Here is a 15,380-nt window from a genome sequence, read left to right as displayed (position 1 = left end):
AGTCTGTTCTCGGTCAGCCAAGGAAAAAAACATGTGATTAACCTTCATTAGTGGCCCGTTGAGGGCACATGTTGGTGAGATCCAATTTTTGGCTTGTTCCGTGTTCTGCCTCAGAGGTTCCCCCTCTCTACTATGTGGAGTTATTAAACTTTCACCCCAAGCTTAACCCTTTAGGGAGCTTGTTATGAGCTTTTTCTGCCGTTCGAATGAAGTTATGATTATACTTATTTCCCTTCCTCGCCACAACGGGTTTACATGTCCTCCTTCCATCAGGGGATGCCGCCAGCTAAATCCTCTTTGTTTACACCTTTTCTGTTTGTCCCTTCTAGACTGAGCTGAGTGAGCAAACCAGATCAGAATATTTTTCCAGTGTGGGAGAAACCCGAGAGCTTTTACGCAGCCCGAGAAAAACAAAGAAGTCTGTGCTTCAAACGATGTAAGTATGATCTAATGCTTTCCAACCCCACCAGTCAAAGAGGACACTCACACAATGTTTGTTCCTATGCTTTTAGCTGTTTTTTTTGTTGTTGTTTTTTTTTTTTTTTTTGTTGCAGAGCCAAACAAGCCTGTGTCCAGCAAGAGATCTGTGGTTCCACGACTGAGGTGCAGCAGATGGAGCGGAGTGGCTTTCCCAAAAAACGGGGACTTGAGGATGAAGCCAGGGAGGCAGAATCGAGGCCAGAGGCCGTGCCCAGGTCTGAACTGAGCGCAGCCCTGGAGGCAAACCACAAGGTGCCTTGCAGCGATGCCTTAATTGAACGTGAGGCTGAGGTACGGTCTTCTCAAAGGCAGAAACCTGAGGCAGAGAGTGAAATAACACAGAAGACCAGCAAGAGGTGCGAGCCCAGGGAAGATCCTGGCTCGCAGCTGGCCAAGAAAACGTGCCTTGGAAGCTGTTCAGCCCCAGCGCAAATCCACTCCACCTCGCAAACACTCAACCATTACCTCCCTCCCCTGCTGCCACTTCCTCCAGTCGGAGCGATGGCAAACTCCAAGGCTTTCCCTGTCTCCGAGTGCAAGAAAACCACACTGGAAGTAGAGCTGCTTACTCCAGGGAAACAGGCCCAGAGGCTCCTCCTCGCAAGCAATAACACAGCAAAGACAAACCAAAACAGGCCAGCCGCAAGTCTGAGGGGCCTATCTGTCAAGCCCGCATCCTCGGGCTCCTCTATTGGTTCCAGATCCACGTTCGGAGAGGAGGGGAGTGAAAACGTGCCCAGAACCTCGAGATTACGACGAACTAAGAGGTCCTGAGAGGGAGAGGAAAGCTGAAGTAAAGATCCCCGACGCCACGGAGATACAGATTTTATTCTGTCGGGCTGAAAGCTTGCAGCTCATGTGGTCTCTTTAGTCGGCTTTGCTTGTTATTTTTAACATGTTGTTCTTGTGACTCGCATCAAATGCTAACTGCTTAGTGTCGGTTCAGACTTGAGCGTTACAGTTTTCTCTTGACACATACCCAAAACAGGCCGGTGCCTCTCCCGTTTTTAGGAGCGGCAATCCAGAGGTTTCTGCAAATGGAAGTAGAAAACCTTTATTGGAGAATAGATTTTGGTTTTATGTTAAAGATCAGGGATTTGAGACAGGCAGGAGCCGCGCAGTACGTCATGGCTTTCAGTCTGAAGCGCTGGCTCCTACGCGTCTGAAAAGTGTCCAGTATCCCCGCCGAAGCTCTGATGTGATTGATGGCAGTTTCCAGACTTATTTCATCGCCCCATTCTTATTTTGGGTTGACTTCAGTCGCTTACATTTAACCTAATCCATCGCTCCTGAGCAATTGAAGGTGGTACATTGTAAAAGTATTCACACCCCTTGAGCTTTTTCACATTTTCTTATGATGTGTTTTGTCAGGATTTTATATGATAGACCAACATAAAGTAAGACTGTAAAGTTACAGGATAGCAGTATATTTTTTTCTTTCTTTTTGCAAAAACAATAAAAAAAAAATCTGAAAAGTTTGTTGTCCTTTTGTATTTGGACCCCTTTGTTCCGACATCTCTAAATGAAACTCGGTGCAACCGCCTTCAGAAGTTCTCAAAGTAGCAAAGAGTTACCTGTGTTTAACTCAGAGGTAACTGAGCCTGCTCATTCAGGTTAAATGGAAAGCATCTGTGATGTCAGAGATCTCAACATTTAGGTCTGGACTTTGACTGGTCCATTCCATGAATGTGCTTTGATTGAAGCCGTTCCAAACCTCCTCCTAGATGTTTAAGTGGTTGTCCTTCACCCTGGTCTCAGGTTTTTTGCAGCCTCCATCAGGTTTTTCTCCAGGATGCTTCTGCGCCCTGGAGGAACTTCTCAAACTTTTCATTTTCAAAATTGTGCGAGATTTTCAAAGCACTGATTTATCAGCCAGCTGATTTATCGGCACAAATTTTCTTAATTTTGGGATTTCGGTTATCGGCCAATACTTGCATGTGAAGACGACCTTGAGAGGTTTGACTGATGGACTTTCCTGCTATATTTAGCGGACAAAATTGGTACTTGCCAAAATCAGAATGGGCAGGTCAGGCTTTTTAAAGATCGGTAATCATCGGTGCAGCTTTACTTAGGATATTTAATAACCTAAAACCTGCTGTAAACGTCTCCCTCACCTGGCTGCCATGAAGCTGGTTGTTCTCTAACAAACTTCTGAGCCCTTCACAGAACAGCTGGATTTATATTGAAGTTATGTTACACACAGCTGGACTTAATTAGGTGACTTACACTCCATTTAATTCAGGGGTATTAGAGTTCATGGGGAACTCTTTCAAACTTGCAGATTTTTAGACATTAACGAATCATCCTACTCCTTTTTTTCGCCCATAACTTTTGCTCCACTTTGCCTTGGTCTATCCCAGGGGTCAGCAAGTTTACAACCTTCAGAGCCATTTCGGTTTTAGATCCAGCTAAACAAAATTTGCTTAAAGCCGCACAAGATTCAACATTAAACCAATTATCTCGTGGGATTTTTTTTTTCTAAAAACTTTTGTAATATATATAAAGAAAATCAAACTTTTAAACAGTTTTTCCAAGGGAATGTAAAAATGGAAAACTGTCACAGAAGCTCATTTTGGAACTAAAAGATGAAAATGTTGCTTTATAAAAAATGAAAAAAATCCTTACACTAGACTGCATGAAAACAGCATTTTTGATCAAAGTTATTTAGAGCCACACGTGACTCCGGAGCTGCTGGTTGCATACCCCTGATCTATCCTGTGACATACGTAAATGTTATAACTTAGCACTGTGACAAAGGTATAAAAGTTCAACAAGTTGGAATACATTTGCAATAATGTTGTAAATTTAAAAGCATTTCAGGGATTGTGGATTCAAGCCAAATATGAAAGACTACTGGGGTATAAGTGGTGATTCAGTCTTTATATTTTACCTTTTTTTTCTGTTTTTCATGTGAATAACTGATTGGATTTTTCTCATTTTCCATTTTCTTTCACACACACAGAACAGATTGGGACAGCTTTACGGAGTTGCCGTTGTGTGCTGGAGCCAGATTAGGTTGGCCCAAGTCCCCTAATGTCCTAGGGTCATCCTCTGGAAGTGTTGCTAATCCCTGGTCTCAGTTTTAATCGTGTCAAACATATTCCCAAGAGATTCTCCTTAAACTCTGATCCCTGCCTTTCTGAAAGGTTTGTAAAGAAACGCCCAGATCGACAAGGGGAAACCTTGTGAGCAGATCATGGGGTGTGAAGGTACTTTTGACCCGATGCGAGGACGGCCGGCCGTCCGCAACACAATTAGCAGTAAACGTATTTGGACAGGAACCTCGTTGGGAGCCTATGAAGTGTCTCCAGCTCCGGTTCCCACGCCAGCTGCATGAGAACGCGCTCATAATGCGCTCCGACATGTTCAGGCCCCAGATGCGTCACACACACACACACACACAGACTCTGAACTCGATTTCTCCAGAACAAAGACGACTTTAATTCTCTTTTCATACAAAATATTTAATAAATATGACTTTTCAAAAAAATATATTGCCAGATCAACACATAACTCTCAAGTTCATAACACAAAACAAGTCAGAAAGGACTAAGTGTTGCCAAGACCTTAAAGGATTAACAAATGAGATCTTTAAAGAGTCTCGTCTTTTTTTTTTTGTTTGTTTGTTTTTTGAAATGTGCAGAGAAACAAAGCGAACTCTAGCAGAGGAAGGCAGTGTTTGCATCAGTGTTCCCATTGCCCCCCTGCTTTTCAAGTATTATGCTGACTAAAGCAGATGGGAATTCGACAGCCATTGAAATACGTGGGTGGGAGAAAAAACTGAAACTGCTGAAGAATTTTTGTTCCCTTACGAGTGAATTTATATCCATTAGTGGCAAGCAATATGTCTGCCACCATGTCCAACCCTCGTAGCCGAAGGAGATCTTCTTGTCGTCCTAACCTCACTTGGTTTCAATTAAGGTCCTGGCAACAAATAATGAAATGTCAAATGTATTTGAAAAAAAAGAAAAAAAAAAGTGAGTTTTCAGGCGTGTAAAGTTCCTGTCTCTTGTCTTCTAAGATTTGAAATTTGCCTTTTATTTTGAAAATTGTTTTAAAAGAAATGGAAAGCTTCTGCAGCTATCAGAACCTTCAAACTAGACAGAACATATAAATAAAAAGGAATGATATCTTTAAGGCTCTTGATTATTAAGTTAATAAATCAAATATACACAATGATTAATAAAAAATGTACATATCTACAAGTTCTAAATTGTCACATAAATTCTTCATATTGGCAGCAACTGCTGACACTGAACCATTTGTTCTCTCTTGCTCCCCCCAGAAAATTAAAATAAATAATAAAGTGGATTTTTTTTTTTCCTCTTGACAGTTGCTCGAGTCTAAAAGCTGAGAAGGCACTTCCTCCAAATGAAACTAGAAGGAATTCAAACATGTACTAAAAAATAATTAGCTCTAGTGTCGAACACGTCGTGTAGTTTTAGTCAACAATTATGCCAGAAGCCCCCTTCCATTTGTCCGCTAAATTAAAAACCGGGGGCTGTAGGTGGGGGGAGTGGAAATGAAATGCACAAGAGGACACTTTTGCAAGTAGCTCTACGGTGAAATGTAGACCAGTGCCTTGTGTTTCCAGCCAACCAAAGCAACCGTCACTGCCAGTGTAAGCCAGCTTGTCAAAACTTAAATTAACACGGGGAATATGTGAAAATACTGACGGGGTCAACAAATGACATGACCGTTTTATTAACTACACATGCCGAGGCTCCCCGTTTTCACCCACCACCTGGGTGTGAAGGAATAAGGCTTGGTTGCACAGCAACACAGCTGTCTGCTATACGATGTAGTCCATCCTGTTTATGCTGTTTGCCGTCTCCAAGTCCCTGTTGTCCTGTTTATTAGTCCAGTTAGGATGCTTGGATGTTGGGTTGGGATTGGAGATGGGCGCCTTCTCGTCCCTCTCCACCAGCGTGTATGCTGGCTGTTTGGCGAAGCGGCCCTTCTGTAAGTGCCTCTCCTTGTCGTCCTCATCCCCTTCGGGATGATTTGTCCTTATTTTGGCAATGATCGAGTTCTTGTTTTCGTAGTCTTTGATGGCCACCGTCAGGCCCACGTGCTTCTCTATAGGGTTCTTGATCTGGTTGAGGTGCTCCCGCACGTTGTTGGTGGTGTTGTCCTCGGAGCCGCTCGGCAGCGTCCCGTTGTGGTTGCTCTGTTTCCGCCGCCGCCGCATGCACCACAGCAAGACGGAGACCAGCAGGAGGAACCAGATGACGATGAAAATGGAGGAGAGGAGGGGCACAAGGTAGTCTGATGGAGGAAGATGAGAACATGTCAGTCAGATCCCAAAGAACTCTACATAATAAAAAAACAACTTTTTTTTTGCATTACAATGTCAACGAATGGCTTTCAAACTTTGTAATTTGTAGTTTAAACCCCCAAATTCCAAGTTTTGTAGAAACCCCTTTTGCTGCAGGTCTTTCGGGGTCTTTGAATTTACTAGTTGAAAGTTTTATTGAAGGGTGTGGCAAAGAGACATCCTAAATTCAAATGGATGGCATGATTTCTCTTCAAATGTAATGCGTTGTTAAAGATCCAGTAAAGTACAATGAGGTGACAGTTCCACGCAGCAAAGCAGCCCTGCTCTGTGTCCTGAACTTCTGGATAGACTTTAACACTCTGCTAACCGCCGTCGCATGTCAGACCTGGGAGGTTTCATGTGTAGGAGGGGAAGGAAATGCGCTTCAAATAAACACATTTTTCTTTAAGGTTTGCTGTCATATTTAAGGTGTGGCAACATCAACCGATCAAGTGTGTGCACGTCTGGGAGAGATGGACTCGTTTCATACCAGTTTTGCTGGGTCTTGGCACCTGAACTTTGACAATGGCAGAGAGGATTGTGTTGTTCCCGTTGCCCTTGCTAACCAGGTCGATTATTCGGTCTGTGATCTCTTTGATGGGATTGCGATCCAAACGGTGGTCTTCAGTAGACTAGATTCAGAGAAAGGTTTCAAAATCAGTTTTCTTTTTTTTTTTTTATACATCACATATTTGCTTGTTCCCCTCTAATCACCCAATATAACTCCATCTAACCCCGTCCCATTAAAGCATCTTTAAGTGCTGCTGGGAATTCACGCTGCTGGCTATAAATCAAAGCAAAGTTTCCTGAGAAACACATGGCAGACTGAGTGGGAGGAGGCACTTACCAGGCAGACGTGGATCTCGTTGCTGGCCGAGAACGACGGGTCACAGGTTATAGTCACAGAATGCTCCAAGGAAAAATTCCTCACTATGTTCAGGTTCCTCAGCTGCTTACAAACTCCTTCCACTGTCAAGCCCTACGCATGAAGAAGAGATGAGTTAATGATGCTGCAAGAAATTAGAACTAAAACTGGAGTGCTGACGACGTTTCAGCAAAAAAAAAAAAAAAGTTAAAAATCTGACGTGGTTCAAGTTTATCTAATTTAAATTACACAGCAAGTAGAGAGTCTGTCCCTCGTTATAACTAGAAACCAACCAATCTTGGCAGATACAAATTTCTATTCACATTTCTTTTAGAAAAAAGAAAAAAAAACTGTTTTAATTGATGCATTGAAACATGCTTTTATAGAGAAACTTCACACACAAACACACTTCTAATCACACACAGTTGTTTATATTCAGGTGTTTTTCAGATGCGCTCTACGTTGGGGTGTGGTTGCCACCAAATGCATCTTGTATTAACTTGTACTGTGTATGTTGGATGATGTTATAATTATCTGTATCGTTTGTTGCTGTGGATTCTTTTTTTTTTCCTTCTTCTTCTTCTTTCTGCAGGTGTAGAGGCAGACTGCCAGGACATGGACTTGGATTCTCTTTATGCTCATCTCTCATTCTTTCCTTTAAACCTTTTCCCCATTTCATGTTAAATAAATTCAAACTAATTTCTAATAATGTTTAATACGTCTCAAGAAAGCTGTAATGCTCTACTCATGAAGGTAAATCTGTTGAGCTTCACCTCGACTCTCAAACAGGACCGAATGCCACACCACCGGACAGGACACACACACACACGCACACACACACACCAAAAAAAATAGATAAAATTAAAAAAACATGCTTTTAGCTGATTTTTAGTAAACTCTACCATTTATGTACTATTTGTCCATTTATATCACTTTGATGTATTTAATAAATCTATTGATCAAGGGAAAAATCTGCCAGTTTCCATCTCTTCAGCAGTCATCTCCTAAAATTAATCTTCTAATGTGTTCATATAACTTTATTCCAATAACAAAATGGAGATTAAGACAACTCAATGATAAAGAGCAGGAATATTCACATGCTTTATGAACTCAACGTATTTAAATGGCACGAATGAATTCTTAAGTTGCTTGTTATCCCTGATCTAATTCATTTACGACCTCCTCCCACAGGAGAGGAATAAAACAAAACGATAATTTAATCTCTTCGTTTCTAAGTGCCGAGGAAGCTTACCGCGGGCATGATCTCCTTTTTTAGGACGAAGGTGATGTTGGCGCAGCTGTTGTCCTGGTAAGAGGAGCTGGGGTGGCATTTGATTCGAGGCTGAGCGAGGCCGGAGCCCCAGCACTCGCCCAGCTCCAGGCAGGGTTTCACAAAGCAGTGGGCTTCTCTGAGGGGCATGCAGCTCTGATCCGGGGGGCATCCGCCTCGGCCTTTGGCGCCGAGTTTGCACGACTTCGGGCCGCACCACATCTGCAGCGAAGGGGGGGGGGGTAATGACATAAATTACACAATCCTAAAACATTATCCGTTTTGGGTTGGGTCACCCTTGATCACTTGTTCAGTTTGTCTTGCAGCTCCACATCATTTCACATTTTCTCCTTTTCCTAGCCCATTATGCAGTTCGTCGTCAATGAGTCTCTTTGCCACTCTGTGGGTGTAACCCTACCAGCCATGAGGGATGAGGTCACATGCAATTCCACGCAATATCAGGGTTATTTAGGAAATGAGGGGGGGGAAAAAAAAAAAGTTCAGCTTGTGCCAAAAAGCATGCATCATGTGGAATGAGCGCATTAAAAGTTGCAACAATAGTAAAATCTTACACTTCCGGATTGTTTTCTCCCCTCCGGCTGCGTTACTAAAACCATTGTGCATCTAGTGATAGTCAAGCATGACAACACAACCCCGAGCACCGTTTGGTCCAGTGTGGGAACTTCACTCGAAAATTCATCCGACACCAATTATCAATACGGCCTTTGTGTTTCTTTACAAAACAAAAAAACTGTATCGTCCCAGTATAGAATTTGACGCTCCCAAACCGGCTCCACCCAGATACAAACCGTGTTGTTGTGGGTGAGTGGCGAGCCCTACCTACTGCCGAGAGCAGGACACACCCACAAACACAGCCTTTGTGTCAATAACCACTTTGTGTGAGGTTCCCCAGGGAGCTTCTGTCATCAGTAAACACAGACATTGTGCACTTCACGGCTAAATGCAGCAGTATAAACTTTCACTGAATGTTTAGGCAGTGTACTTTTAATTTGAGTACAAATCCGGATTGTTGATGCTCCAAACACCACCTTTAAAGATAAGTGCTTTTTTTTTTTTTTTTTTTTTAGGGCCAGAAAAAAAATACGATGAGGCAAAAATAACCCCTTTCTTTTAGCTAAGCCCCAAAATGATAAAGACAGAAGAACCTGGCATTTCAGTGAGCTAAATGTGTGCTGATCTTCATAAAATCAAGAAAGCTGCAGCAAACCAGGTTGGCTGAGGATTAAATTAGGGCTCTGTAACTAACTGACAAACAGTCAATGTTTTGCCTAAAACTTTAATTGAATTTTGAACAGTTTTCCTCAAAAATGGTGTGTTGAACTTAATCTTATTTTGTAGAATGGAGGAAAGTGCAAAAGTTCAATGTAAGAGTAAATAAAATAAACAAAAATGTATTTTTTTAGAAGGAAAATTAATAGAAAAATGAGTCAGAAATCAATAATTTTGCAGCATTCTTAGAAAAAAAATCCCTCAAATCTCTGTTATAGAGCTATGTAAAAACAAAAAACAACTTTCAGTCACCAAAGCAACAACCTTAGATGCTATCAACATCCTAGGTTGTTGTTTGCAGTGATGTCAGAAGAAAGAAAGCCTTTTCTGTCCTACTACCGTCTACCGGGACTGTGATTGCACCTTGTTCAGATGAGACAAAGGCACAACTACTCAGCAAAGGAATTCTCCAGGTGGGTTTGTGATAAAACAATGGATGAATATGTCAAAAACACCTCATGCTCACTGTTAAGTACGGTGGAATATCTGTCATGCTGTGGGCTAGCTTTGATTGGCCTCGGAAGGCTCGTAGAAGTAGCAGGACATTTCAAATTACAATTTGAAAAATTTTGGACAAAAAAACCCCTGGTCTTAATATTAACTCTACATTAATACTAGTACCAACAAATATGGAACAAGTAACTTTAGCAATTTTTCCAATTAACCAGTGTGCCAATAAATGTACCTTTGTGCACAGCACTTTTCCATTGGAGCAGTGACAAATGTTGCAGTCTTCTTCCCAGCTGGCTCCATCCGGGGCAACATGCCCGTTACTAGAGCAATGCTTTCTTGTTTCTACGTTTTAGAAAACAAACAAACAAAAAACATATTGTTAGAGACTTGCTTGCAGAATAATCTGCTTAACTTCCCCCCATCCTGCGAGGACGTACTGTCTTGACAGTGGAGTCCAGTTCTGTCTGGGGGACACAGGCAGCGATATCCGTTGATCTCGTCCACGCAGGTGGATCCCAAGGCGCAGGGAGAGGACTGGCACTCGTTAATATCTGGTACGGCGAAGCAGCGTGAGAGAGGGGAAATCGTTTTTTTATGGAATAAAATGCACAGGCATGCAGAGTTCAGATATTGAGTTAAGTTAAATCAGTGCTCAAATCTAATTCTTTGGGATCATGCGTCATCGAAACTCCTTAATGCACATTTATTTAACAACAACAACAAAAAAAAGAGAAAACCAAACAAGCAAACAGGCCTAAAATGAGCCTGGGACAGCCCCCCCGTAGCTTTTATAGAAAGTCGTCATTAGCAGGTATGCAGGAGCTAAAGGTTGGACTAAGCAGAACAAAGGGTTTGCAATGGGAAAGAATGTGGCCATCTGAAAGCCTTTAAGAGGGAAAACAGTCTGAGTAATCAGTGTCAGAGAGCATGGCTGATTAGCTGCTGGCTCGCTAAGCTGCTTTACCCCTGGGGACACCAACACGGCCCGGTGGAGTGACACCTAAATGGCTCAGGCTGGCCTGCAGCCCGGCGTTCAGATAATTGGCCGACTAGACCTTCCGTTTGCAAGTGACTGATTGTCCGGCTGCAAGGCATGATCTGACTGACTGACGTGCCCAAAAGTAAAGATGTACCGATCAGAGTTTTGTGGCAGATGTCTGAGCTTTTAGAAGATTCTGAATTCTCCTAGAAAACTATATCAGTAAATATTATTCCAGCCTTCTTACCCTAAACGGCCATTAATTTTTTTTAATTATCTGCTTAAAGTCCAGCTCTCTCTCACTCTTTTGCAGCCTCAATAAACTGCAGACATCTCTCAACATGGGATGCTGATCATTTCGCCCATTTGCCATTTCAAAACTTTCCAGACGTGGATATTAAATAACCAACTTTATCCCAAAGCAAAATGGCACCTCTTTGTTCCCGCTAAGGGGAAGTTTCATACCCGCTCTGACAAAATTAATTTCACAGATTTTACTTTACTGTCCAGAAATGTAGTCAAATGACTCAAATAAGAGCACTTTCTATCAGGACTCATTCTAGGTTGATCAGTGGTCATAATCATATCATAACTGATCTGTGACTCAGTAAGTTAACAGGCTGCAGAAAACATGGTTTCCAGATAAATGGTGTCATAAAAATTTACAAGCCTCCTCTGATTTCACTGATCAAACCTCACAGATTGTGAAACGGATAACTTTTCAGTCTTCTTCCGTCAGGAATGGTGTCCACACTGAAGAGTGTTGGCATAGCATAAGAGCGTTTCGATGTGGTGCATTCAGATATCGGCAAAAGATTGGATTTTCTAGGTTTCCGAGCAGCTTGGAGAAGCAGCAGGATAATCTACCGATTCCGGTCACCACAAGATTTGTCATTCCAGGTTTGATTGAGACGTGTAAGGATGTGTTTCTGGGTGTATGGAACGACCCCGGCCCCACTCGTTGCTGTGCACCGACTGTCAGCTGGCTGAAAGAATGCAAATTCCATCCCCGAGCAGACTTACTGCTGCAGACATCTACTGAAAAACAGGCATAAAGTGAAAGCAGGTTTAATACTCACTGATCCGACAGTCTGGACCGGCAAAACCTGGGGCGCATTCACAGCGGTACCAGTTATCCCCGTCCACACAGGTCCCGCTGTTGTAACTGAAGGTTTAAAACAAGCCATGTCAGGTTGGATTTTTTTTTTTTTTTTTTTAAATCCATTTTTTCATTATGGAGAAAATCAGATTCTCAATAATGTAAGATATACAAATCTGTTTTTTATAACTATATAGATAATGGGAAAAGTGTGCTTAAGAATCAAAGCGTTTTGTTAAGTACGAGTCACACGTGAAAGAATTTGCAAAACAGGGTTAGGCGATTGCATCCCAGGAATGAAGGGAGGTGTTCGTCCCGATTCTCAGCAGGAAGAAAGCATGCAGGTGAGGTGAGCCACACAGGAGGAGCAGCTTGTTTACACCAGTTGAAATCTACAGGAAATGTTTGGCTTCCACTTACCATGGGTGGGGACTGCAGTCGTTGGTATCTGTGCAAGAAAAAGGCAGGGAGGGGAAAAAAGAAAGACAAAAACTTGTGAGTGCGGTGTTATTTTCTCTCTCTCCACCCTCATGTGGAGGTGCTCTGTGCACATTGGCAGCAGAAAAGCACGTCTGAGCTTGCGTTCGCAGAGGCATAATGTGTCCACACTGCCTGATCACTCTGTATTACTACCAGAGTACAAAAAAAAAAAAGAATAATAAAAAAAATGACCGTACACCTCCACGCCCTAATTTCCCATTTCTCCCCCCCCCCTCTGAACGAGGAATAGCCGCAAGAGGAATTTATGTTCTGGACTACAAGCGTACAGGGCAGGGATCCCAGGAAAGTTGGGGGAATACAGGAAGGCTGTAGAACAAGCAGACATGTCACTGTTTGGACAGGAATGCAACGACAGAAAGAGGGAGAGGGCTGGGGTGTGGGACCGGGGAAGAAACATCTGTCTTCACTTTCCTCTGCCCTTTCTCTCTTCTCCTCATGGCCGGCATCAGCCATGGAGAAGAAGGAGAAATTTATAAAGAAAAATAAAAAAAAAAGGGGGGGGGGGAGATGACTGCTGCTTTTAACGAGACGCAGTACTTCACCTTTGCATTAAGCAGCATGAGGTTTATGATCATTTATTCAACAATAAATGTCCATCTGTGTTCTTTCCACTTACTCTGAGTGCATGTGGGACCCTCCCAGCCTTCCTTGCAGACGCAGGTGAAGGAATCCCCCTTCACCACGCAGGTTCCTCCGTTCTCACACGGGTTGGGCAGACAGCTTGAGTTTTTGGCTGAGAAAGAGAGGCGAGGAAAGCGATAAATGCTAACAGTCATTGCAGGGATGCACCTTAAACATTCGATGAGTTGGTTAAAACTGATTCTGGGGAGCTTCTCTTGCTTCAGCTGTGATGTGAGCCATCAGCGTAATCAGGGAGTTTAAGCCGATGTCTGTCTGCACTGAGAAATGGGCGGGGCTGAAGATGGGAGAACTGAGGGGTGCTGACAGAGTGGAGGGATAAAATTCATCGCTATAACCACAACGGCGCTGATGAGCATCTGAGACAAGACAGGGCTGAACTATCATCTATTTATCATCTATCTATAGTGATGAATCAGTGGGGTGGTTGCACTCCACTGTCCTTAATTCCACACCTTAATTAAATTAACGGTTTATGGCCAGGTTTTTGCTGGCATCATAAGGCTGGATATAAAAATGCTTTTTATATGCATTTTTATTAGAAAAAAAAAAACATCCCCACAGCATAATGCAGCCACAGCCATACATACCTCTGTGCATGCAATCCAAAAAGTTAGGGTTTGTCATGCGAACAGAGTCCCTTCTTCCACAAGTTCCTCAATTTTCTTTCAAGATTGGCTTTTCTCTTCCCACTGTTTCATAACAAGACCAGATTTGCAGAGTGCATCACTGAGTTGCCTTGTCAGCAGGTTCTCCCCCCTCAGGTGTGCGTCTCTGCGGCTCCTCCAGCTACCAAACTTGCGTGTGACTATTGTGTTTTTGAAGGCTTGCAGAAAAGCTGCACACTATGCAGTAATCATAGCAAATTCGCCAAGTTTGGAAGGATTGCAACATTTAAAGTGCAACGCAAATTTCTGCTCCCAAATAAAATATCTGGTTTGATGGACTTTTCCTGCCGTCGACGCAAACACACAATATATTTTAGTGGCTGAGATGCAGAAGCTCACAAAGGTCAACATGCAGTCATAGTTTCATATCAGGACAAGTTTTTCCAGATATCTTGCAGCTCTGGTTTGCAGATGTGTCACACTCTTTCCATTTTCCAGTGGATTGAAGATCTTCCAATCCACTGGAGAAGAGACGTTTGACTACTAGGATCTTTTTTTAACCTATCCCAGCTTTAAACTTCTCCATAACTTGCCCCCTGAGATCCTTGGTTAGAGAACATTAATTTGTTCATTAATGTTCTCTAACAAAACCTCTCGGAACGTCACAGATCGGTTGCATTTATACTAGGGCTGGGAGAGTAATCAACTTATCGGATTTATTTTTTGGAAAAATCTTTCCCCCACCGTTGCACATTTGGGTTTCCATACTTCAGAGTGATGTCAGTGGTTATTTCTTGGATTTCCATCCAAGAAATAAAGCCTTTTTTTTGACAATGTGTGTTACAGCTTCCATTTGTTTAGAATTGGAATTCAGGTCAAGTCACAGAAGAATAATTTAAATAGAAGAAAAAGAAAAAAAGTGAGAAAAAATTTGATTAAAGTCTGAAATCAAATTTAGGATTAATAAAAAAATAAAGAAAAGAAATCTGAGCTTTTATTTTTAAACCATATCGCCTGGCCCCAAATCGTACTGAGGTTAAATTGCACACATCTGGACTCTATAATATCGTAATAGAAATTTATTACAATGGATTTTATTAGAGGCATCAAAAATCGAGATAAAATCTGAGAAGTTCCCCTTAAATGTGAAGGATTAACCCCGAGCTGCAGTGCCTGCTGCTCACCTATGTTGCAGGTCGTGCCCTCCCAGCCTGGGGAACACTTGCACTGGAATGTGTCACCCTCGTCATGGCAGGTGCCTCCATTGTTGCACGTAGCTTCATCGCACTGGCTTTCACCTGCAAGGTATGTGTGAATAATCTCAGGGTTTTTAAGGTAATAGATAATCGAGTACAGCCATGAGCACATACCATGAGCCTGCACGGACAGACAACACGGGTGTGGAAAATAATAAAAAATAAAAAAAAATGGGGGAGGCTCTTACGTGAGTGGCAGGTTTTCCCCTTCCAGCCATTTTTGCACTCACAGAAGAAATCAGACACCAGGTCTCGACATGTCCCTCCATTATGACAGGGGTTGGTGCTGCAGTCATCTATGTCTGGAAATATTAGATGGGTGTGTGTGATTTGAGGGCGGCATATCAAACGGGCGGTGGAAGACACATTTTTCTGTTGAGACGGTTTGAGCAGCGACATGAGGAAAGGATGAGGCGGCGGCATGACTCACTGATCTCGCAGTGGTCGCCCTCCCAGCCGTCGGCGCAGATGCACTGGTAGACGCTGACTTTGTCGATGCACGTGCCTCCGTTGTGACACGGGTTGCTCTCGCAGTCGTTTATGTCTAGAGTTTGAGAGAGACTTGGTGAGATCGACCGTGACAGTGCAGAGCAAACGTGACCATGCCATGGCGACGGTAAATT

At 42.8% G+C, this 15,380-nt stretch overlaps 2 protein-coding genes across 5 annotated transcripts in view; one reads left to right on the top strand and one right to left on the bottom strand.

The window, feature by feature from the left end:
- The window catches only part of slx4ip (SLX4 interacting protein), a 45,615-nt gene extending 43,654 nt beyond the window's left edge, over positions 1–1,961 (top strand). For 3 of the 4 annotated variants that reach the window (XM_008430214.2, XM_081616543.1, XM_008430213.3), the window contains exons 7-8: positions 330–436; positions 555–1,961. In XM_008430214.2, the coding sequence (XP_008428436.1) occupies positions 330–436; positions 555–1,254 (807 nt within the window). In that variant the 3' untranslated portion in view covers positions 1,255–1,961. The remainder of the gene's footprint in view (positions 1–329; positions 437–554) is intronic. The other variant, XM_008430212.2, reaches the window with a different exon arrangement.
- Positions 1,962–3,893: 1,932 nt separating this feature from the next.
- jag1b (jagged canonical Notch ligand 1b) overlaps positions 3,894–15,380 on the bottom strand; it is a 37,043-nt gene continuing 25,556 nt past the window's right edge. The window contains exons 14-25 of the mRNA XM_008430210.3: positions 15,188–15,301; positions 14,946–15,059; positions 14,686–14,799; positions 12,871–12,987; positions 12,174–12,201; positions 11,734–11,819; positions 10,113–10,226; positions 9,908–10,017; positions 7,915–8,154; positions 6,645–6,776; positions 6,288–6,429; positions 3,894–5,748 (exon numbers count right to left, since the gene is read on the bottom strand). Of these exons, the coding sequence (XP_008428432.1) occupies positions 5,273–5,748; positions 6,288–6,429; positions 6,645–6,776; positions 7,915–8,154; positions 9,908–10,017; positions 10,113–10,226; positions 11,734–11,819; positions 12,174–12,201; positions 12,871–12,987; positions 14,686–14,799; positions 14,946–15,059; positions 15,188–15,301 (1,787 nt within the window). The 3' untranslated portion in view covers positions 3,894–5,272. The remainder of the gene's footprint in view (positions 5,749–6,287; positions 6,430–6,644; positions 6,777–7,914; positions 8,155–9,907; positions 10,018–10,112; positions 10,227–11,733; positions 11,820–12,173; positions 12,202–12,870; positions 12,988–14,685; positions 14,800–14,945; positions 15,060–15,187; positions 15,302–15,380) is intronic.

This window comes from Poecilia reticulata, chromosome 15 (genome assembly GCF_904066995.2).
Source record: "Poecilia reticulata chromosome 15, P_reticulata-male-v2, whole genome shotgun sequence".
NCBI lineage: Eukaryota > Metazoa > Chordata > Actinopteri > Cyprinodontiformes > Poeciliidae > Poecilia > Poecilia reticulata.
The sequence above is the reverse complement of the archived record's forward strand: the minus strand, read 5'-3'. Positions and strand labels throughout refer to the sequence as shown.